Source organism: Silurus aristotelis (assembly GCF_946808225.1).
Source record: "Silurus aristotelis genome assembly, chromosome: 19".
Lineage (NCBI taxonomy): Eukaryota > Metazoa > Chordata > Actinopteri > Siluriformes > Siluridae > Silurus > Silurus aristotelis.
The window spans coordinates 8,604,228-8,628,323 of NC_139592.1; the positions used below are offsets into that span (position 1 = coordinate 8,604,228).

At 36.8% G+C, this 24,096-nt stretch overlaps 1 protein-coding gene across 2 annotated transcripts; it reads left to right on the plus strand.

Moving 5' to 3' along the window:
* The first annotated feature begins 2,527 nt into the window (after positions 1–2,527).
* Positions 2,528–23,393, plus strand: ttll10 (tubulin tyrosine ligase-like family, member 10). Of its 2 annotated transcripts, XM_083569878.1 has the most exons (12): positions 2,528–2,807; positions 13,972–14,420; positions 15,498–15,669; positions 16,114–16,232; positions 16,332–16,452; positions 17,274–17,359; positions 17,804–17,990; positions 18,082–18,253; positions 18,373–18,513; positions 19,504–19,620; positions 22,596–22,689; positions 22,804–23,393. In XM_083569878.1, the coding sequence occupies exons 2-12, from the start codon at positions 14,135–14,137 to the stop codon at positions 23,007–23,009; spliced, it is 1,701 nt and encodes a 566-aa protein (XP_083426004.1). In that variant the 5' UTR covers positions 2,528–2,807; positions 13,972–14,134; the 3' UTR covers positions 23,010–23,393. The 2 variants fall into 2 exon arrangements, with proteins under 2 accessions (XP_083426004.1, XP_083426005.1); XM_083569879.1 differs by lacking the exon at positions 19,504–19,620.
* The last annotated feature ends 703 nt before the right edge of the window (positions 23,394–24,096 follow it).

A 24,096-nucleotide genomic window follows, 5' to 3' on the forward strand; every position in this document is an offset into this window, starting at 1 on the left:
TCTCAGTGACTGATGTGGTGTTGTTAGTCATTAATAATGCTGGTTTGGGTATTTCAGCACCTGCAAATTACCACAGACACAACAGTTGCTAGAGTTTTCACAGACTGGTGCAAAACACATCCAGTGACTGCAACACTGTAGGTAAAAATGATATGATAAGAAAGGTCAGAGGAAGATGGCTGACAGCAGGGCTATGGTAACAGTAATAACCACTCATTTCCACCATGCATCAGAATTTTACAGGAATATTTCCAACAAAGTATTGAGGTTGAGATTAAAAGGGCATTCAAACTCGTATTGGTATAGTGTTCCCTTTAAAGTGCCCATTGAGTAAAAAAGTATCACAGAACATATGAACTACCAAATGCAAATGCAATTTCCATATATTGTATATTTATATATTGTTTCTACTGCTTCTATTCATTCATTTGAATCCTCTTTCAAAGTGAATCAATGTTTCTGCTATTTACTGTATATGATTATGATGGTGTGTACTGAAAGCTTGGATGTTGAGTAAAGCATAGGTGTTGTCTGAGAGGATTACACAGCTCTGATTTCAGCATTCTTGGTCAGCGCCTGGCATCTTCACTCCGAGGACTTGACCTATTAGAAATGCACTGGGCTGGTGATGAATATCCTTTTACACTGGCCTTGCGTGACAGCCACAGCTGATACCTATCTCTACCCAAATGAGGTTTGGTTGTGCTCCACCGCTTCACTCCAAACCCTCATTTGGAATGCAAATAAGCAAATGCTAAACAAAGCACACCTTTCAGCAAGGCCAATTTCCCGGCCTTATTCAATGGCAGTAAAAGTAGGGGCCTCCACTCCTGGACAGCGAAGGAGAAGATCTTCATCCAGTCACCCAGATAATGGAAATGACTCTTTGTCTGCTATAGTGCCTCTGATGAACATTTTACTTCTTCGGTGATCATGCTAGGCCCCATGATTCCCAAGAGTGTGTGGCTAACTAGGGGCCAGATTATGCAGACCCCCAACTAAGTACTCTAGACTTCACTTATCTTGTATACAGAATATTCAGAAATTCTGCGAAGAAAGAAAATGTATTTATGGTGGAACTTGAACAATTCTAAGGGTCATCTTACCCTAATAAACTAATAAATCTTTAGGTAATGGGATCATTTTTATTCAGACTCCTTCTAATTTTCTGTGCATTCAATTTTTGCATTTGGTTTTATATAAATTTAGTGACTTGTGCTGGTAAAGGATTTTAGCTTTTTAGCAAGATTAATTACATAGGTGAGGTAGGCCATTGTGTCCTACACCTCGGAGTATCAAGTAGTCCTGGGAAAAACCTCAGTCTATTGTTCTGGCATAATATACATTCACAGTCTGTGATGGCTGAGAAGTCACTTGGCCGTTAACATCTTTAACATCACTCTCTCTCATTATAAGAGGCTAATCATTCTGGCATTTGGCCACAAATTCCCAGAGCATATTCAAAGATAAAACATATGACATTTTTATTAAGTATGATTGTATCATATAGTTTTTGTCTGTATAAGACAAAGTTTTGGTTTAGATGACCCTTAGGGAAACATTGAATAACTATTCAACGTGTGTGTGTGTGTGTGTGTGTGTGTGTGTGTGTGTGTGTGTGTGTGTGTGTGTGTGTGTGTGTTTGTCTGTGTATATGTATACAAAATCCATTAATGAGCACTATAAGAGACAAAAGAGCAATATAAGATATACAGGAAGGGGAAAGTTAATATAAAATGCTATAAGATAAAAAATATCAAACACCATGGCTATGGCCAAGCTAAAATACGTGCCTAGGTTATTTTCAGAATGTTTTGTCTTTGGACAGTTTACATGTTCTTTTCTCTCTTTGCACTGGCTATAGCTCTGAGACATTAGATCAATATGAAAGCCTCATCCACATTGCCCAAACTATTCCAGACAATTACAACAAGAGTTGCAGCCCAGTTTGGCGGCCTGCAGCAGACAGGGATTAAAGGGGATGCCTCCAGGCCCATCTACACCCACCAGATAATAAGCCCTGTTTCCTGACTAGACTTGTGTCAGTTTTTTCAGTTTACCTGCTGTCAGTTTCATGGTATAGATTACGCATGTATGAGTCGGGTGTGAGAATACTTAAACAAAAACGGGGTTAAGGGCAGGTGTTCGATACCTCACCAAGAGCGGAAAAAGAAGGACAAGTGTCTGCAAACATGTACAGCCCCACTCTATTTGACATTGGGTTTGGGTTTCATTTAGAATGTAATAGTCTCGTTATACCACAGAAGCTGGTTTCTAAATCCTACCTGAGCCACACATGCAAAGTGTAACTGACGTCATAAACGTTCGCAAAGCACCTTGGGCTGTGGCAGGTGGAGGCCTTCCTCCTCAAAGGGCAGGATTGGCCAATGACAGGGTCAGAGACACACCTGTGAGAACAACAGCCAATGGGGATTGGTCACAGAGTGAAAATTACACCTGTGGGGGTGGGGAAAGCTGCTATATGTAAACCAAGCCGAATTACAAATTCAGTCTCCCTTCTCAAGAACTTAAACAGGTCACATCGCCTCCAGCAACTTTGACATCTTCGAGGGACAAAGGCTTCACCGATGCTATTTACCCTTCTCTAGCTATACATCTGCCTTTTACATAGGATGCAGTCAGTGCCCGAATCAAGATGGTCTCCTTCTACCTGAAAGCGAGTCATCCTGCATTCGGTGAACAGGGCGTCGAACGACAAGAGGAGAGAAGAGGAAGACAAGTTTCTGAGGCGACACTTACAATGGCAACTGGTTTCGAGTTCTCGGACCACCCTAAAGAAAAATTGGGTAACTTTTTTTCTTTCTTTTAACTTAAAAATTTATTTTCTTGTTCCCGATGCTAGCCGTAGTTCTTGCTCGAAGCTTTGCATTAGACTGCAGTATAACTTTCATGCTGTTGAGGTTGAGTGTATTAAAAGGATGGGTTTTCTTTAGACAAAGAGTAAACAGAAGAATTGTTGTTAGCTTGCTAAGGGAGGACTTCTTAGGTTGAATAGGTTCATATCATAATCTGTATCAGATTCCAGCTTTTTTAAATGGAAAGAAAAAGAGAACACAATAGACACAAACACTCATTCCTTGACTGGATAGACCAGTTTGGGCAGGTAGAGGCAAACCGCCAGACTTGTCAATGGGGATAAAGCGAGGGCTTTAGCTGCTTTCTACTGCCTGATAACATGCCTTTAAAAGAAAATGCTGAGATGTCTGTAGAACATGGGAACGTATCTGAAATTACCTCATGGAATCATTAACCAGTATATAAGGGGTTCAATGATTTACACGAGAGCCATTGGAAAATGGCTGCTGTGTAAAATGAGGATGATTTAAAACAATATCTCTTTCTTTCACCTCATTCTAAAAATGTTATAAAGTCAAAAACATTGTCGAAATCAGAATTGGTTTGAGGTTTGGTTAGATGTTAATCGCGAGCATCCGAGCTTTGCTTTCTCGTCGACTTTTCTGTTGAGACTTTAATGGCTGGGAGTTAGGCTTGCCCTTACTTGTCTTTCAGGCATATTTTAGAAGTAACAAAACAACAATTTCTGTGTGTGTTTTTTTTTTTTTTTTTTTACATTCTAGGCCATAGTAAGAAATCATTAATATGAAGTTGGATTCTGGATATTTTAGGTTTTTCTTATTTAAACTTTGTTGTAGTTACTTTTGTAGCATTTCTGAGCTGTTTATCATAATGTTGAAGAACTTTTAGTTATATTGTGGATATTTCTGGCAATTCGGACAGATCAGTGGTCTAGAGCAGAGAGAAAATGTCGGCTGGGCAGCACAATGGATGCATAGTGAGGTGGAGGATTTTGATTGGTGGGAGGAGGAATATGACTCGGTTTCATTCTTTCATCTGAATGAGTCATTTGACTTAGTTTTATAACCTAGGAATTTTTCTTTTCATCAGAATCCTGCTTCCAAGTGCTTAAATACAGGCAGGTAACACCACGTTTAAGGAGAAAGTTATAAAACATAATGATGATTTAATTAAGATTATACTAAATGCAGCGTGCAAAGAAAATGCCGAACTGGGCAGCAACATGCATGTGTGAGTGTGTTTGTTCCTTTATGAGGGGAGGATGAGGAAAATGGAGTGTTAATTACCATGCACAGGTGAGAGGTCAGAGAGCTTCGGCACACTGGCTTTGTTTGCTTAAGGACAGCCATTTTAATCTGTGTGACTAGGCAGCCTGTTTCAGTTCATTTTAAATTCATTTGTGGAATACTTTATCCTGCTGAGGGTTCAGTCAGCCATATTGAATGCTTTTCGATAATTATTTGGTTTTAACAGAATTTGGAACATTATATATTTCATTTATTTTTTATTGTTTCAAAATTATAAGTAATTATAAACCAAAGATCACATACATTTTGAGATTGTTACTTCCTGTTTTTAGATAGATTCCACATTTAATCTAACAAATCTTGATTATCAGTTTTATTTCATGCAAATACTTCACACCTTTTCCTCCTGCCAGACAGAAAGTGAGATGATATTCAAAACAAACAGATGTCCTAACAGATGACTCATTCAAAAATCACACTCTTTAGAGAATGCAAGACATAGTAGGATGAAGTTAAACGTTAATTAAATAGTGTTTCATTGCAATGAAAAGCTTTAGAAAGAAATTGAAAAAAGAAATATTAAAACAATACAGTCATTAAAAGTTAAAGCACAATTAGAGATGTCACTGTTACACCTTTAAGTAGGCATTGGTGTTTTCGTTCTACACGTAGACACAAATTATTGATTAAGGTTCAGTCTGGTTTACTCTTCACCTTGTTTGTTTGACTGTGGAGTCACATTCCAGTCAGGAGATACCCGATCACACTTCACACGTGTGAGCAGTGGGAAAATGTTCAAGCTGCACCTGACGGCAACTCAACCACCTTCTCCGAATCAATGAGAAAATACTTTGCTGAAAGTTTAGTGTAAAGCTCAGTGTAAAGATATCATGTTGTTTACCTCACTCTGCTGTCTTTTAATGCTTATTCTTATTTAGTTTCTCACACTTTCTCCCTCTCTCCCTCTTTCTTTCTTTCTCAGAAGGCCTGCAGCACTGGTTTATAATGCTGATGATTAACTAAATAGAGGCTGCAGTCTGGGAGAGCAGGTCTGCTTGGGGTTTTCATTTCATGGGTCCTGACTGAGCGAGAGGAAGCCGGAGCCTTCTCAGGCGCTTAGTAGAAATTTGAGATTTTTTTTTTCTTTCTGTCCCCCCTACTCCCTTTTTTGTCACATTCTTTACCTGAGTCCCTTTCATGACGGTAAGGTTACAGGTTCTCTCTCTCTCTCTTGCTCTTATTTTCTCTGCTCTCCCTCGTGTACATGCTTTTTTCTCTCTCTGCTATTCACCTCTTTAGCTTGCAGTCTCATTCTCTCACCTCATTTGAAATCTTGCTGCTTCTTTTTTTTTTAAATCTTGCTTTATTTTTCTTTCTGTCTACACGACCAACTTTTTAGTAATTATTAAAGCTATTTAAGTTCTTATGAAGACCACTGTAATAAATTATAAAGCCTTATTGGGGAAAAAAGTTGAATATGAATTTTCATATTATAGAACACTGCAAATGTAGCTTTTCTTAGTATATTTCCTCACAAACTTGTATTATACTTTAAAGATCAGCTATAGCGTGCATGGCTTTAAACTTCAGATGTTATTCAGTAAACGCAAGGTGTGTGTGAAATGACCTTCCACACACAGAACTTGGCCACAGGTCTGTTGGGTACAGCATTCCTCCACGCTGTTGTCACTGCACACAGTGAAATAAAAAGCCTAGCCTTGGGTTAGCCCTAGACTTTTCCAACAGCCAGCAGCTCTATTTTGCCCTATACTTGCTAAGAAAATCAGAAAACAGGGTACATTTCATTTTCATCATATAGCTATGGTGTCAGAAATGTCTTTTGTTTCCCCCAGACAGTGAAGCAACACCCACTGAAGGCCTTTGTCTGATCAAAGTGTAGCTTGCTGCATTCTAAACATTTCTACTCAGAGTTCTATTGAAAGTTTGCGCCGTTTCCTTTCTGTGCCGAATCAGACCCGTCGGAACAGGTTTGAACAATTATTAACTGTCTCAGTGGCCCACTCTCTGCTTCAGTTGTGTGGCTTTAGCACAAAGAACAAACTAGTCAACTTCAATGTCCAATTCCAGCTCTACCTGTTTTTATAGCCAGCCGTTTTTTTGTTGCCATATATCCTCCTCTATGCCTCTGCAGTGCCTCAGGGCAGCAGGTTTACTCTGTATGTGTTATCAGGCTTAGCTCATCAGAGCTGCATTTTTACTCGTTTATGATGGTTACTATCAGATCTGATGCAATACCAGGGCAACAAACACAGCAGGCTTTTCCAAACACAAATGGTTATGAATGGCATCAGGAGAACTATTTAGACTTTTATGCATATTGTCTTTAGAAGATTCCTTTACCCTTTGCACTTCTCCTCCATTTTATTATTCCAAGCATTCATTTGGATGGTCTTCGCCATCTTACGAGGCAGCATTGGATATCATCACTCTCTCTAATACTGCCTGGTAATGATGATGAGGGCTCTCTGCTGTCTCCAGAAGAAGCCACAGCTAACACCAAAGCATTGTGATATTTTTTGTGAGTTCTATCAGGCTGACCCATGGCACTTAGCACCCATCTTACCGGACAGTGCTGGACTGTGTATCTGTTTTCTAACACTGTCTGGTAACGATGTTTGTTGGGTGACTCAATGACTGCAAAGGATCCTCTCACCATGTTATCATAGGTAACGTACTTAGCATGTTAATGAACGTTATACATTTTTTAATTCCCACATTTTTAGATCTCATCTGTTTTTATGCCTGTTGTGTTTAAAAATGGTTTGGACAGTTGCTAGTCAGGCATTTAAAACACCACCATTTGTGACTGTGCTGTCTGCTCAATGCCCACATGATGTATCATAGCACTTTATTTCAACAGTTAGCATTAAAATGCAGTTAAGAGCAGGTGTTTTTTTTATATGTTGGCAATACACACACAGGTTTTTCAGGAATTCTAGCGGTTGTGATTCTAAGTGCTTCCATGTAAAGTGTAGACAATAATAATTCAAGGAAGATTTTCTGAGTAAAACCTTTTCTGTGTTGCCTTTGAGATAATGAAAGAAAATTCTAGAACTGGATTTGTAGCATTGCACATTTTTAGTGCTCTTTAATACGTTGAAGGTTAAACCTGCAAGGCCAGACTAGGAAAAGTGTATGTCGTAATATTCCATGTACCTGGATGAGTGGCATTTTTTTTTTATGTTCAGTTAGGAAAATGATAAAATCAGAACAGAGAGAACTTGTGGGTGGGGGGGTGGGGGGTAAACTGGGGGAAGGAGGGGGGAGAGAGGGAGAGTCCACACTGCTAGACTTTGTTTGATTCACTTCCCCATCCTTCTTTTTTCCGTCTGCTAAACCCCACCCAGCTTTAGTTAAAGAATACTGGTCCGTTGGCTGTTAAACCAGCCGTGCTGAAAGCCGTTTCCTCATCCCCTCCCCCTGGGTTCTGGGTGGCTTTTGTGGTGGCACCAGAGCTCTGATTGGACAAGCTTGTTTTACCTGCGTGGCACATCCTGCAACTGACACATGAGCTCACCTGAACATGATAAAAATAGAGTTACTGACACCTTAGATTCAGCTTCTCCTTTTCCAATCTTCTTGATGTCTGATAGTATAGACATATATGTGTTGTATGGTAGTGAACACATCTTAACAAAGAGATAAAATTCTGGGAAAGTAACAACGTAAATCTGACTAAGTCAGAACGTTGGAATTAATATGTACATATATATATATATATATATATATATATATATATATATATATATATATATATATATATATATATATATATATATATATATATATATATATATATATAAACTGTTTAAATGCTTAAATGCTTAATAATATTAAAGCTTGATAGCTTTGATAGCTTGATAGCTTTAATATATATATATATATATATATATATATATATATATATATATATATTATAAAAGAAAAAACAGAAACTACACACATACAATATCTAACACAGTCTTTTCCAACATACTGTTTGGTTAAGGTGGAAGACTCAAATATTAAACCACGCCCATATTTGCCCATCTGGGGAAGTTTTTTCATTTATGTGTCACACATGCATGAAGCTGAGTCATGTTTGTTATTCGTGACCTTTTATTTTTTATTTTTTTATAAGTGTACGTTACACGTCACGTCGTTCACCTTTATAAAGAGGCAGTAGTTTAGGTTTATTCTCTTCGTTTGTTCTCCTGTTTTTTCCTTTGTTCTTTCAAACTTCATCATAAGTATAATTTGGCTTACAATGACTGATGGTTGTATTCTCCCCAGTCACAGCCCACATTGGATTTTATCTATATTTTTCTTTTGAATACAACAAAATTCATGCCTGGTTTCCGATATATCTTTCAATAGCCTGCTGATTGGCGTCTTACCAGACATGGTTAGATCTAATTATTTGTGTCTAATACTGTCTGGTAATGCCGTCCATTGCATGGCATTAGCGTCCAGATGAAATGAAGAATGAAAAGATGCTCCGAGGATGTTATTTTTATTTTTGCTAATCGAACAATATCTTCTTTTTATTATTAATATATTATTGTCATGCAAGTAATAAGAATCACTAACAGAATGCTCTTAATCATTATTTTCCCAGTTTAGTCATGCCTTTAAAATAGAACTTTAATCTGTATGAGGAACAATGAACCAACACTGGAAGATTGATGCCATTTACAATGCTCTTCCATGTGTCATGAGTCAGAGTTTCTCCTCATCTTCGAGAGAGCTGCGAGTCATGTTTGTCATCCATCATCGTGTGTTCATATATGTGTTGAGAGTGCAATGCAATGTGTGATGTACTTTTCACAGTAAAATTACAGTGTGCAGCTTTTGAATATGAATATTAAGGATGTTGTAGCAAAACTCAGCAGCAGATTCTCATAGTATTGTCATAGAAACCGAATTCGAACTTGACTACTTAGTTGTTAACTACTTTCTATACAAATCGAAATGACTGTCTTTTCTGCAATTTCTGGTTTCATTGGTTTCATTTTGGTTTGTATTGTGCTTTAAAGAAGTCAAATAAAGTACATGAAAAAAAAAGATGAGCATGTCTGCAGCATTTTTTTAGTTCCTCTCGAGTTAAAATGACGTGTGTTCAGGTAAGATATATGTTAAAAGATGTGAGTAAATCTTGGCCTGTCTCTGCCATTCACCTGCTCTTTGTGTTCAGAGCGGAATGTCTGGCTCTAGCGGAGAACAGATCTGGTTACATGTGAACAGAGCTCCCTTTTTAAGAACATCAATTAACCCGTGAGCTCTCCCGCTCTGCCAAAAAGCTCATTGTGTTTATCCTCCAACCACACAGCCAATGGTGCATCTATCTGACACAGACGCAAGGGCATCTGGAGCTCCATTTCCTATCACATACACGCTCACACAGGTGCATGTGAGGTTTTTAATATATTGTATATCCAAGCATTAATCTTTAAGTATCCCTTGATATTAGAATTAGTATTTGAATGCTTATATAAGCCATGAAATAACATTTATCAAAGCAGATGCATTATTATGAGTAAAATAATGGAGTGGTGTTCTCCAGAAGCAAATTTACAATAAATAATTTTCAATCAATTTTAAGAATTATTGTGTCCTATCTTTTAGAAAGATTTCATGAAACTACTACAAATCAACTCAATAACTCTTTTTCTTTCACCTGTGAACAGTATTATATATGTAGCATAGTTTTATGGATTGAAATGAATGATCATGCACTTCAAAAATAAGAATGAAGAATAATGCAGTTACCAAGGAACCGGAAATATCACAGATATTTTAACAATGATTTAGTTTAGACCTAAAATATAATACAATATGAATAATGAATGGTAGCAATGTAATATAACATTATGTTTTTATCTGTTTTAAGAGACTATTTTAAAGGGTTATAGCGTTTGTTGTGTTTATTTAATATAAACCTGAAGCACAGTGCTGTACTACTTAGTGATATCACTGCAGGCAGCCATGGAGGAATCCAGCGCTGGTCTGTGCACGCTCAGTGCCGTCCAACGAGATTCCTCACTTCACTGGGTGAGGTCAAACTATAACTGCAAATTAAATGGAGGAAGTCATTTAGTTTGGCATGTAAGTTGCATAAAAAAATAAATAAATAAAAATAAAAAAGACGGTTGTGACATACCTGGATAGAGATTATGTACTCACTCACTGAGGGAACTCCCTGGTTTGTTTAAAAGAGTTTTTTTGGTGGAATAAAGGGTGCAGCATATTCTCTATAACGTTATGGTACAGTCTGTCTAAAGCCTTATAATGTCTTACTTATACTTCTTACTTGCTTGTCTATGTGATTTAGGAAGGATTTGTATTTTTTCACTCCAGAATAGGTATAAAAGGTAATAATAGTTATATAAATTATTTTTCTTTAAATTGAAAATCGCTAATAAGTGGGAGATAGAGGTTCAGTCTTGGAAAGTCACACACAATAATAAAATAAAATAATAATAAAAGCCAAAATAATCAAGGTTAATCTCTTCCAATTCTCCATTCTTCCTCAAAAAGAGAACAAAAACAACTAAACAAGACAATAAGGCCCCAGTTCACCACACACATATAGTCTGTTTACTTCCTGATATATGAGGGCCAGGTAAATAATTTTCAAGAAATTTGCATAATCTAGATCCATCCTCCAACCCCCGCACCCCCGTCCCCCCACCACACCCCCACCACCTCCATCTCTTTCGCTCTTACATACACACACAAAACAGATGGTAGGCCAGGATACAAGGCTGTAAAACAAGCCTGTTCTTTATGCACACCTTCTTTTTGTGTAAGACACACACACACACACACACACACACACACACACACACACACACACCAGGTATCATTTCTCAGCTGGGACATAAAAGTGATTTGAGGTAAAGCAGAATGAAGATTCTGTCAGAAGACTTTACAATTCAATCAATGATAAATAACAAAACAAAACCACAGGTTTACTCTAAAATCTAAAACAAGAATTTTTTTGGATTGTGGAATACTTTTATAAGCACCTTAAATACTCACCAGAACACTAAATACAATTAAAGAACATACTACACGTGCTACATCATTCAACTCATCCTACAGATACTTTTGCAAACTACGTCACCTATTAAAAACACTAATGCAGGTGAGGGTGTGTTCGGGCTGAAAGGGAGGCTAGAGAATGGATTACCGTAACTGTCAGTTGGTTCTGGGTGTGTCATTTTGAGTCAACTGTTATGCGGAGCAATAATTACCGGATTGTACGCTGACAGGCAGATGGCCTAAAACTGGAGTGTAAATCATTTTTCAGATGCCTAAAAAAATGCTTAGAATTTTGTAATGACTTGGAAGAGCACATAAAAAAAAACCAGCCGTTGATACAGGTAGCTTGATTTTGTTAACAAATGTATAAAGGTTGGTTAGAATTTTTTTTACTGTTACAGTGATCACTGCTTTTTTTTTTTTTTTTTTTTTTTTTTTTTATCAATGTGAAATGCAAATGCTTTAGTCATTTAAACCCTGCCATATTATTCAGCTATTCACATTAATTCAAGGGTCCCAAGCCCCAGGTCGTGACCCAGTACTGAGCCAGGAAATATTTGCTACCAGGTCACAATAGAACAGTGCATTATTTATAGAACAAGAGCAATCTGATTACATCTGATCAGGAATTCAAATCAAACTGGAAATTTTACAGGTAAAAAAATGAATGCTAGCTGTTGTTACTACACTCAGTAGTAAGTGGCTAGTGTGTCCTATCACTGATTGGTGGCATGCATGTCATGGACCAGTCCAGAGACTGTTAATCAAGATGGCAGACAACAATGTTAGTGCGTGCCTGGAACAGCGTGTGGCAAAGAAGTTTCTTGCAAATAAAGGCATAAAAATCATGGATATCTACAGAAGACTTCAAGCATAGCACGGTGATGAGACGCTCAGCCTCAGTAAGACAGTTAAATTGTGTAAACGTTTCAAAGATTGAAGTACATCTGTCAGTGACGATCCCAGTCATTGTGGTTCCTTAATGACAAAGTGAAGCAGGCTGTCCCAGGATGGTTAAGGCGTGCTGACACATTTTTTAATGCTGTCTTTCCAGGCATTAGTTAATCATAAAATAATAAAAAAATAAAAAAATAAAAAAATAAATGCACTTTTCACTGCTTGAGATTTTTTTGTTTGACTTACAAAAGGTTTGACTCGATATATATACTATATATTTACGTACACACACACACACACACACACACACACACACACACACACACACACACACACACACACACACACACACACTCTAAGCAAAAATAACACTGGAAATCACTGGATTTTACAGACATAAATAAATATCAGAACTCTTTCACTTTAAAGTGTTTAAGTACATTTGGGAGAGAGTTTTTCAAAGCAACATTGGATGCTTAATGTTTATTTTTTATGAAGATAATTGATCTAAGAAGTACTCTGGAGTAGTGTGGTATAGTATATTACCCTTGTAAAATCACAAACGTTTCACATGTGGTCATAGTTTTCTTCCACAAGTAGTATGTGACAGTGAATTCCACTTTTTTTGTGTTAAATTATTTGGTCAATGCATGTAAAAGCAATTACTCATATATGAAAACTGCACGATGAATTAAACATACGCCCTACGTGGGAAAAAAATGAACATGTAAATAAAATGAAGAGTGTGAGAAACCACGTGTGAAAAACATAAAACTGTATGTCCTGCATGTGAAACATGTGTTGTTCATGTGACTTTTTTTGCAACCTGTGAGGCCTCCCTCTAATGGTTGCCAGATTTAATCTCCTGCAAATTGACTGTACCTCACTATACACTGTCAAAAATAGTGCCACCATTATTACTGAATACTGTGCCTTTCCTTGTCGCTGGGATGTTGCTGCATGGGTATATGCGCACCTTTGATATGTATATTTTCCATGAGAAGGCATATGTAATAAAATTTTAATTAGATTTTAGGTTTTGAAAAAATCAGTGATCCTTGAGGGCCAGTTCCGTTTATTAAATTACAAAGATAATATTAATGTACACTAGGATGTAACATTAATGGTAGCACCCAGCACACAAGGAAATATACAGTTTGATACATTATTTCTAAGAGTATAAGCCTATTGTCTGATGACACGTCAACTTAAAACCAATAACATCGTTGGAAAAAATAACAGAAGAGAAATGTGTTTGGTAATACCTGACACTGAATCTGGTTGCTTTGTGGCCACTGTTATTTTACACCTGATTGCCAACAATAGACTGAACCCCCACCTCAACACACAAATCCGTTATAATTGACGCTTCATTCTCATATTACTGATGGCACTGGTGACCGTTGACAATTAATACTTAGTATGTTTAAACCTAGGAGGTTGCTAAGGAGGGAATAAACCATCATTTCCTTCAGCACACTTATATTGTTCTATAATCCCATTCACAATGGCACGACGGTTACCAGGAAACCAAGTTCCCAGGCAACATGTAAGTTGTTTACACTGCTTCTGTTTGGTTTGTTCAGCAGCCTCACTGTGCTGCCTCAGTGCTTTCTGTGTTTGAGACGACAGTAAAAAGCAGCAAGCCTTGTCATATTTTCTGGATAAGTTGCAAAATGCCTGCAAAACTGTAGACTTCACATTGGACATGATGTCATGTCAAATACCCCTAAAATGCTTGTTTCCTGTTATAAATGTAAAGCTATTTGCCATTATGATTTACAAGATCATTTTTGATTATAAATCACACAATTTCAAAAAGAAAAATCACTAGTAATTTTAGTTGCTAGATGACTGAGGTTCATTACATTTTATATGTTCATTTTTATCATTGACTTAAAAAAATATTAAAGAGAAAATTTGATCATTGTTGTTTTGATGTAAGATTGCAGAGCCGAAGAACAAGTGGTACTGGCACTTATTCAGCATATTCTGCTCACAACATCCACACAAGCTGCAGGTGGGCAGGTCCTCATAACAGCCGGGTGGAAAATACTTTTTTCTGCTTCAGTAATCTAGGTCAGCAGTGGGCCGTGATATTGATAGTGATGTCAGCTGGGAGCAGGGTAGAGATTGTTCAGACTGGTGAGGCACTGCAGGGTGAAGATCATGTCTGCGTATACTCTTCAAAAGCCACGGAAGTACAGCAGGGGGAGGCTGAGGACGAAGAGCAGGGCCACCTGCCAGCCGTTCTGGGAAAGACAGTGACACTGGAGCCTGTGGGCAAAGATAAACAGCACAAGAGGACGAAGGTGGAGAAGTCTCTTGGGAGAACACAGGACACTCGGGGGACTAAAAGAGAACAGGCGATCCAGGCAGATGGCACTGCAGCAGGTGTGTGTATATGTGTGCGTGTAAAGGGGAGAGGGGAAACACTGTCATTATTTCAAGTCGCTCTACTGTAGTTATTACTGCAGCTTGCCCAGGCCAAATGTTAATTAGTCTCCTGAGATTTGCATTGTCTTACCTGAGAACATTTGCTATGAGGACAGCTTTAGAAAAAATTAAAAGCTGAATAGATATAGCTTACAATATCTAGCTGTGTAATAAATCTGCTTTGTGAACACCAGTGAAAAATGCTTCAGAATGTCATTCCTAACTCTGGGTTAGGTAAAAATTGTTCAAATCAAACACAAAGGTCTGTTTTGCGTATTAAGTAACTGTGAAGTCATGATATAAAGAACCACATTTCTTGATCAGTGGCCGGTGATACAGTTGTCCTTCATTCCTCATCTAACATACTATAACAGGTAAAGTAAATTACTTTGATTAATATAACAGACACAAAGCATCCAGTTTTTTTTTGTCTGTTTCCATATTTGTAGCTTTTCAGACTGGAATCTATAATAATATTCCTTGAATGTATTTTTTTTTTTATGTAAACTGTTTTCTACATAATGTGGTCTTACCTTTTATTCAACCAGAAAGGGTGAAAGCTAACATTCTGTAAAGAATCTGCTCATGCATAATTGCATGATAGCAAAACACAATAGGAGGAAAGTGCCATCTTTCTCATACTTAAGCTTACAGATATTAATTAATTTGCTTCTGTTACTGTTACAGTGAACTAACCCTCCCACCCAGAGAGCCCAGAACACTTTGTAATCAGTGACAAGATGGGGAAACATTTTTCGGTTGCACCATTTAGAAACTCCATTTTAATTTCATACCCAATTTTAAAAAGTCCTCATTCTGTAAAAGTAGGCCTATTTAAAAAGACTTCAAATATAAATGCAAGTGCAAACAGAAGAATATCTCCTCAATCTGAATTGTGTGATGAATCAACTTGATTTGTTGTTTAACTGATCACGCAGTGGGATATATATATATATATATATATAGTCTTCATTTAGGGAAACTTTACAAAAAATACCTTTTTGCTATCTTTCTTCCTTATGTACATCTGGACAGACTTAGTTTGCATTCTGGAGCACACTCAGGGTGTGAGTGTGAACAGGAGGGCTCATGTTAAGCATCAGAAACGAGCTGTACACAATCTACAGAGGAACAGAGACAAGAGCCAAGAAGATCCACGGGGACCTGGGCCCTTCTTCTATTTCGGGGGAGGAAATGGGTCCTCCATGTGAGTGAGTGAGTGAGTGAGTAAGCTGAGCCTGAATGAAAAATTGCCTCCCTTTTTTACAATTCCAAAATTGTTTTGGCCAATTTTCAGGTCCTTCGATTAATTATTAATGTTGTGTCTGGCTGCAAATTTTGCCGATAGCCTCTTAATTTTGTTTTTATTAATATGTTGGTATTAATATCGACAGATCTTTCCCCATCAAAAGCTACAGCTGATAACTGAGGTTATATAATAGAAAAGCACAGCTAAAATTTATGACTACAGACACTATAGATGGTCAAACTTGTAATAAGTGTCAGGACAAATCATATTACCTGCCATAATACGTGTGTGTGTTTGTGTGTGTGTGTGTGTGTGTGTGTGTGTGTGTGTGTGTGTGTGTGTGTTTGTGTGTGTGTGTGTTTGTGTGTATGTGTGTTTATATATGCTTTATATGATATTTAGTGTTGTTCCATACTGTGAGAGCAAAGGCTGGCAGCGTATTTATGACAAAAACCGACTGGACTACAGACTGAAATGGAGCGAACTAAAATCTTCACGCACCTACTACCAATTCAGAGAAGGTGAAAACAGAAAAATGATGCACTTTCATGTCACCCACTAACTTGTTTCAGTTGGCAGTTAGGTATTTTTTTTTTTAACATTTGTCTTTTTCTTCAAAGGAGAGCAATTGGTGTACCAGATTCCAAACAACAGGGTCCTGACCACTAAAATAGGACTTCTGAACAGTCTCAGAGAATATGAGAGGGTCAGCTGCAAGATCAACCATGGAAAAGGGCAAAGGTTGGTTTTGTCTATGTTATAATATTAATGCAGAACCACTGTCCAAATTGTAGAAAAAGATAGTTGGTAATTTGACTGTACATTTGACAGTAATTGGTTGCCGATAAAGTACCATACAGATTTGACAATAAACAACAGGTAACATGTACTGGACTCTAACATCATACCTGATATAACATGACACATAATCCAGTACATTCATTCCTTTGCTTGATGCTTTTTAAGATAACAACTTACATTTACTGCAGGACACACTGAAATTAAGGGTAAAGGGTCTTGTTTAAAGACCCAGTCATAGCGTTTGTCGGTGCTGGGACTTAAACAGATGATATACTAACTGTAACTCAAATCCATAACCACTGGGCCACCAAAACTAGCACAACTAGGATGTACTGATTCAATCACATTGAAACAATCTAACCTTGTATTGCATTGCATTGAATCAATGTAACGTAGTTGTTGTGGCTTGGTGGTTAAGGCTTTGAGACAAACCTCAATTTTTGGGTATAGTGCAATACAATCAAACAGCTTAGTATCCTGCATCGCTTGAAAATATATCAGCTAAATAAGCAAATATAGTGGATTATGCATTTTTTTTTTATATTACTGTTCTTTACTGTACAATTTAATTCTACAATCAATATTTAACAGTGTAGATACAAATAACAAAAATCTTTAAATATGTGTATACTGTATGTTACAAACTGTATATACTGTATGCATAGAACAAAAGTGTTACATGCTTGCCAATTTGCTATTGTCAGTAGTCCTGCATTATTAAAATGTAATGAAATGAAATGTAGTGCATTATTTTCTTGTAGGAGACTGAAGATGTGTGAGTTCATTCCAGACACATTCCGTATGGATGTGAAAGACGAGAGGGAAGCCTTCTTTTCCCAGACAGACGGTATACTGTAACTGTGATCAGTGATTGAACCTTAAAAAAAATGTGTTGCATCTTAGGAAAACTCTTACCATGGTGAAAAGAAATTCTACTATATCTTTTCTCTTAACTCAACTAGTCTCTGTCCACACTAACATCTGTGTACAAAAGAATCTTTCGAATGACTAACGTTTGTTTTAATTAATAGTTCACTTATAATTAGAGATATTATCAAAATATTTCAAGCATTCTGTGACAATATCATACAATTGGTTTTGCGAAGCATGACACATATATACAATATTAATCACATTAGCATCTAGAACTGAAACAATAACAATCAGGAAGAAATTAGATGTTTAAATTAAAAAAATAATTTTAATGTCAGGTGAATTTGTTAACACAAATAAGGCCCACAAAGAGCCAAGGTTTCTGCATGAAACAAATCATACTGTGTTCCTTATCCAGGATTATATGCTGACAAAGGCCACATCTGGATCTGTAAACCGACTGGACTGAACCAGGGTCGAGGCATTTTCCTTCTGCACACGCCGGAGGATATTGCAGCCTTTAAAGGCAAGATGCAGATGTTAGCAGACAGCCATACAAACAAGAAGATACCTTTATGTAGATCACAAGCAATGATAGCTCAGCGGTGTGTATTGCAGCTCTAAAACTATAGTAACTACAGTGTTTTTTTTTTTTTTTATATGTATTTACACAAAAAATGTTTTGCATCTATGAAGGTACATCCAGAACCCTTTGCTCTTAAAGGGCAAAAAATTTGACGTAAGATCGTACTTTCTTATTGCCTGCACCACACCATACATGGTGTTCTTTCGTCATGGTTATGTTCGGCTGACCTGTGACCTTTATGACCCAAAGTCCAACAACCTCACCGCACACCTGACCAATCAAGTGAGCTCTCATTTATTCACATAACATAATGTTAATCAAGTTTGCACAGACACAAAAAGTTGGAAAATGCACTCTGTTCCCAGTTCTGATCACATCACTATCTATGATTTTTAACACAGTATATGCAGAAAAAGAATCCTCTGTACAGCATGCTGAAGGAGGAGACAGTCTGGTCCATGGAACACTTCAACACCTACATTAACGAGAAGTTCGTGCTGCTGAAGGGTCTGCCAAGAGACTGGGCTTTGAGTGTTTTTACAGTGCGTTCTTTTAGTTTGGTGTAACATGAATAAGTCTTTCCTGTCATCGTAGTAACGAAATTACCATGATTACACCCAAAATTCACAAATTAAGGTTTACTATATGCATTCTATTTTTAAGCACGAAGTTAGACGCACTCAACTGTACAGGATGTCTTTGGATGTTCTAGCACTACATTTTCCCTTCACTTGTTCTAGGAGACCCAAACCCATGATAATGCCCCTGTGCACAAAACAAGCTTAGCTAAAGATAATGCTTTCATAGGTTGAGTGAAAGATCTTGAGTGGCCATCTACAGAGATTTGATCTCAGCCCTATCGAACACCTTAAGGATAAAATGGAACATTGACTGCATGCCAGACCTCCTCACACTACATCAATACTTGACTTTACTAACACTCTTGAAGCCTTATTCGAGAAAAGCAGAGGTTATTAAAAAAACAAATAGGAACTTAATGTGGAATAGGATGTTCAAAAAGCACAACATTGTCAGGTGTCCACAAACTTTTGTTTGCATAGTGTATTTCTTAAACTTAGACTAGTGTAATGTGTCTGCTGTTTACTCAAGGAAACATAAGGTCAATCATTAACACATGAGAAATGACTAGACTATTTAATCTTAGGTAAGAGTAAGACTTGAATAACACTGCATCTAAGCAAAAATCCTGCATATTGGAATCTGTTTTCTTTTTCTTATATATACATACTTTTTAAAATTGTTCTGTTGCAGACTGATATTACAATTTTTTGTTACATTTAGAACAGATAATAATGTGCGATTTAGTTGCAATAACTCATAAAACATTATAATCGATTGAAAGCCCTATATATATATATATATATATATATATATATATATATATATATATATATATATATATATATATATATATATATATTAGGGCTTTCAATCGATTATAATGTTTTATGAGTAATAAAAGTGTTGAAAGACAAACATGTATACACATACATATGTGTTGTGTTTTACAGAGGAGAATGCAGCAGATCATAGCTCACTGCTTTCTGGCTGTCAAATCAAAGCTGGAGTGTAAACTGGGCTATTTCGATCTGATTGGCTGCGACTTTTTAATTGATGACGACTTTAAGGTGAGATAATATTTTTGCACTACTACAGCATCTGTAAATAACCTAGTACATTAGTACTCCCAAAAACATAAAATGGCAGCATTCACTAGATCTTCCACTAAAGCAGTGCACCAGCTACTACTACTACTACCACACACACACACACACACACACACACACACTTTATAGGACACAGTTTTCTGTGCTAAGTGAATGACTAGTCTTATATGTTTATATGCTATGTCATATGGATATGTGTTAATATAAAATGACTGAATGTTTAATTGACTGAATGTTTAATTGACTGAGGGTTTAATTGTACACATAATTCACTGTTCGATACCTACCTCGGATTTTGTCACAGTTTGGTTCAATTTCGGTATGTTAGGGGGAAGATATGAAAACCTAAAATTGCTTTATCATTTTTAATTATTGCAGTTTATTATTAATTATTTGCGAACATCAAAAGTTGACATAAACCTTTTTTTAAATTACATTAATTTGGCACAAATTTTAATAATTAAATAATACTAAATAAATGGGAAAATGTAATTCAATAGTTTACATTTGGTAGACACGATTTGGGTAATACAGATGTGTATATAAATTTATTTACATTATTTATTATTTGATTTTCTAAAGATATGATCTATTTAACTGTTCTACTTATTTCAGTATACTTTAACAAATGTCTTCGTTCCTTCAATCCTTCATTCATTCACTCCTTCGATATATGGAATTGTCAGGATTTTCTCGTTTTTAGAAAAACCCTTGAAGCTGGACATAAAAAACCTGAAGAATCCATAGCGCTAACGTTAGCCGCTAGCCACTTACTGGTACTGGTTAGCGGCTAATGCTAGCGCTATGGAATCTTAGCGTTTTGCTCATGCATTAACACGCTAAGATTCCATAGCGCTAGCATTAGCCGCTAGCCACTTACTGGTTAGCGGCTAATGCTAGCGCTATGGAATCTTAGCGTTTTAATGCATGAGCAAAACAAATCGTATTTCCAGTACATAGTGAGTAGCCAAGACATTGTGCTAACTCTAATCTCTTTTTTATACCCCTGGCTTTGTTGTGTATGTTTTTAAGTTTATTATTATCATTATTAATATTAATAATGATAATAATAATAATAAAAATAATAATAATGTACTCAAAGTGCGAGGCGCAGACTAAACAAACTCCGGGTCCACCATTTAATACTTTCCTGAAGGAACTCACATTGTAATTATGCTCCGCACGTGAAAAGGATTGCTTTAAAAGACCTGTACCGGTTACACCCCTACTGAATATACTAAATAAGAACCCAATACTATACCAATTCTAATAATTCATTCATTCATTCATTCATTCATTCATTTTCTCCCGCTTATCCGTAATTCGGGTCGCGGGGGCAGCAGTCTAAGCAGGCCCCCGCCTTCGACTGCTGCCCAATCCTCACAGCACCGTCCCATACGGTCCCTCCTGCAGGTGGTGAGCCCACTGGAAGCCAATTCTAATAATTAGAATATATAATACTAAACAAAGTGCTAATTAACTACCACTAATCAAGTCATATAAGCACTTTACCTAGATTCTTACTTATTAACCATGAATTCATGTCTAATGTGTGAGCCCCTGGACTTCAAGTGTTTAAATATTAAAAGTGATATGTTTATGTTCCAGCTTTCAGAACAAGTTTCAAACATCATGGTGCACTCAAACCCAGTCCCACCCTTTGGTGTATTTTAAATTTAACCCATGCCAAGCAGTTGCTAAGCAACTCATGTTCCTTCAGTAGTAAACATGTAGTCCCTAGGCCAAAGATACTCACTCACTGCATGTTTACGCCTTCGCATGTGTGCAAAGAAAAGAAATGAAAAGCAAAAAGACTTCAGAGTTCATTCACAGAAGGTTATACATCTGAGTGACAAATTTGAAAGAAAAATCTATATAACATGTGGGCCATTACAAGCCACCATAACATCTTTAGTGCATTGATTCTACAAGCCTCTGGAACAGGAGAAGTTAACACATTAATTAGTTTTTTGCCTTCAAGTTTCCAATACTTGTTCAAATATGTCCATATTTCATAGTTCTCATACCACCAGTGTATAAGGGATTCGCCAGCAGTGCATGGGTGGTCCTTGTACCCTGTGCATAGGGTGGGTGGAGTCATTGTGCAAGAGACCATTCTTGCAAGCATACATTTATAACATTCTCACCCAGAGTTAATATTTATTGAGAATGTGCACTCATAGGACAATCAGTCAAAAGAACATATTTGCGGTGATACTTCTTTTCTAAGGGTTTAAGTTTGAGCCAAACCTTATCAGCAAAATGCTCAAAGCATAACAGAGCCACATTTATTTCTTTAAAATTGTTACCTGCCTATATGTACTAACCTATTTCCAGTGTAAGATTAGCATTGTCTAAAGCCTTAACATGTGTCCAAAGAAGTGAAAGCTCTAATGGACCATGCAACATTAACATGCAGATTATCAGAGATCCTGTGTGGCTGGTGGATGTGTTCTGACAGCTGTAGCTTTCGAGCTGAATTTACAGTGTACTTATATGCAGTTGCTAACTTAAATATGTGCAATAGGAGTCTTAATCAAGAAGTAAGTGTAAGAAGTAACCACAGTTTCACACACTTTCTATTTGGGTTTGTTCTGGTTATCGAATCAGGAAGTAGAAAAATATTTATATTATTAGCATCTATCTTTACAGGTAGGCCATGAACCTGTGTGGCTGTGCTTTCAGTTGATATTTTCAATCTAATATTTATTGGATAAAATAAAATTTTATATACTTTATAAAAACAAAATACAATCATGGCTAGTGAAGAAAGGATGCCATCTAATGGCTAAAATGTGATGAAAACATTTTATTTTTAATATGTTACATGTATATATATATATATATATATTTTTTTTAGATAAAATAATATCTTTACTGTATTAGTAGTATACATTATTCTCTCCTGTTATATGTATGTAATAATATCTTTGTAGGTCTGGTTGCTAGAGATGAACTGCAATCCTGCTCTTCACACTAATTGTGAAGTGCTGAAAGAGGTGGTGCCTCGAACAGTCACCGAAACTCTGGGTGAGAATGAGTATTGCAATAATGTATATTTATTCTAAGTGCATTCACAATTATAATTCTAGCACTCAAAAACATCATAGCATACAGTATCAGTTTCTGTTTTTGTTTTTTCAGACCTAGCCATGGAGATCTTTAATAAATCCCGCTGTGGCCTGCAGTTGTTACCCCTGTGCAGCCAGAAAGATTTTGTGCTTCTGCATTGTGGTGGCACAGCATCCATGTCCTTCACCAAACAAAGAAGCAGAATTGCAGGAAGCTCCAAAAGACAATCCATCTCCAAAAAAACACAGCAAGCCGTAAAAATTTCAAGCTGTAGCTAGACGCCCAGCTCCTTCTTTGACTCAGCAGGCGATTTCATTCATACCAGCCCATCTGTACTGCAGCCAAAGCTAAATTTAGCTAATGAACAAGCTACCTCATTCACTTCAGCCAACTATCTTGTGCCTTTCTTAGGTTCCTTCTTTCTCCTGTGCTTCTTAGACACTGCTTATAATAAGGTCTTAGAAACAATCCAAAAAGCTAAGGGTACAAAACGAGCAAAATTTCAACAAAGTCTAATCTAACAAAAAACAATCCTACAGACAAGGACAGCAGCTGGAAGCAACCTGAAGTGACCTCTCGAAATGTAATCTATTGATTGGTGTTCAAATACGAATTTCTCTTTTTTTTTCGTGTCCATGAGCGTGATTTTTTATCTAAAGTATTTGTGGCACCACTGGATACCACAGACTATTGTTTTTTTTCTTGTTTGTTATTGTTAATCTTGAAGCACTATTACACAACATTTAAAGAAGAGATTTCATCTTGGTTTTTATTGCTTTATAGTCTGTAAGCTACTCGCTGTTATAGATCATCATCAGTGGTTCCTTCCAGTCAAAATACAGTAAATATATTATCCTGGTTTAACAAGGAGACTGCGTTAATTAGAGAAACACACATTTATTACAGTATAACCCTAACCCTAAACCTAACTCTATATTTGCTGCCTATTCTCTGCTAAAAATGGGGGAAAACATTACCTTTAGCATTTTTGTTAGCATTACCCATGATCCTCTGCCTCAATTGCTACAGAGCCCATGCTGAGCCAGTCGTGCTGAGTGAAATTAAAAAAGAGGGAAATTCGTGTCCATGTAAATTAAAGTTTGAGACTATATCACAAAATGCCTTTAGATTGTGTTGTACTGAATGATGATTCCCACATCAAGTGCAAGCTGATGACTGAAGCTGGATAAGCACAGCATACTAATGCCCAGAAAAAGATGGCGTCAGGATAAAGATACATGATACAGTAACATGCATATAAATAACGTGTACTGTTCATGCCTGTATAAGACCTTCCAAACAACTGAAATAAGCCTACATAAATAAATGGATCTCAGAAATGTTGGTGCGCTGAGCTACAAAGAT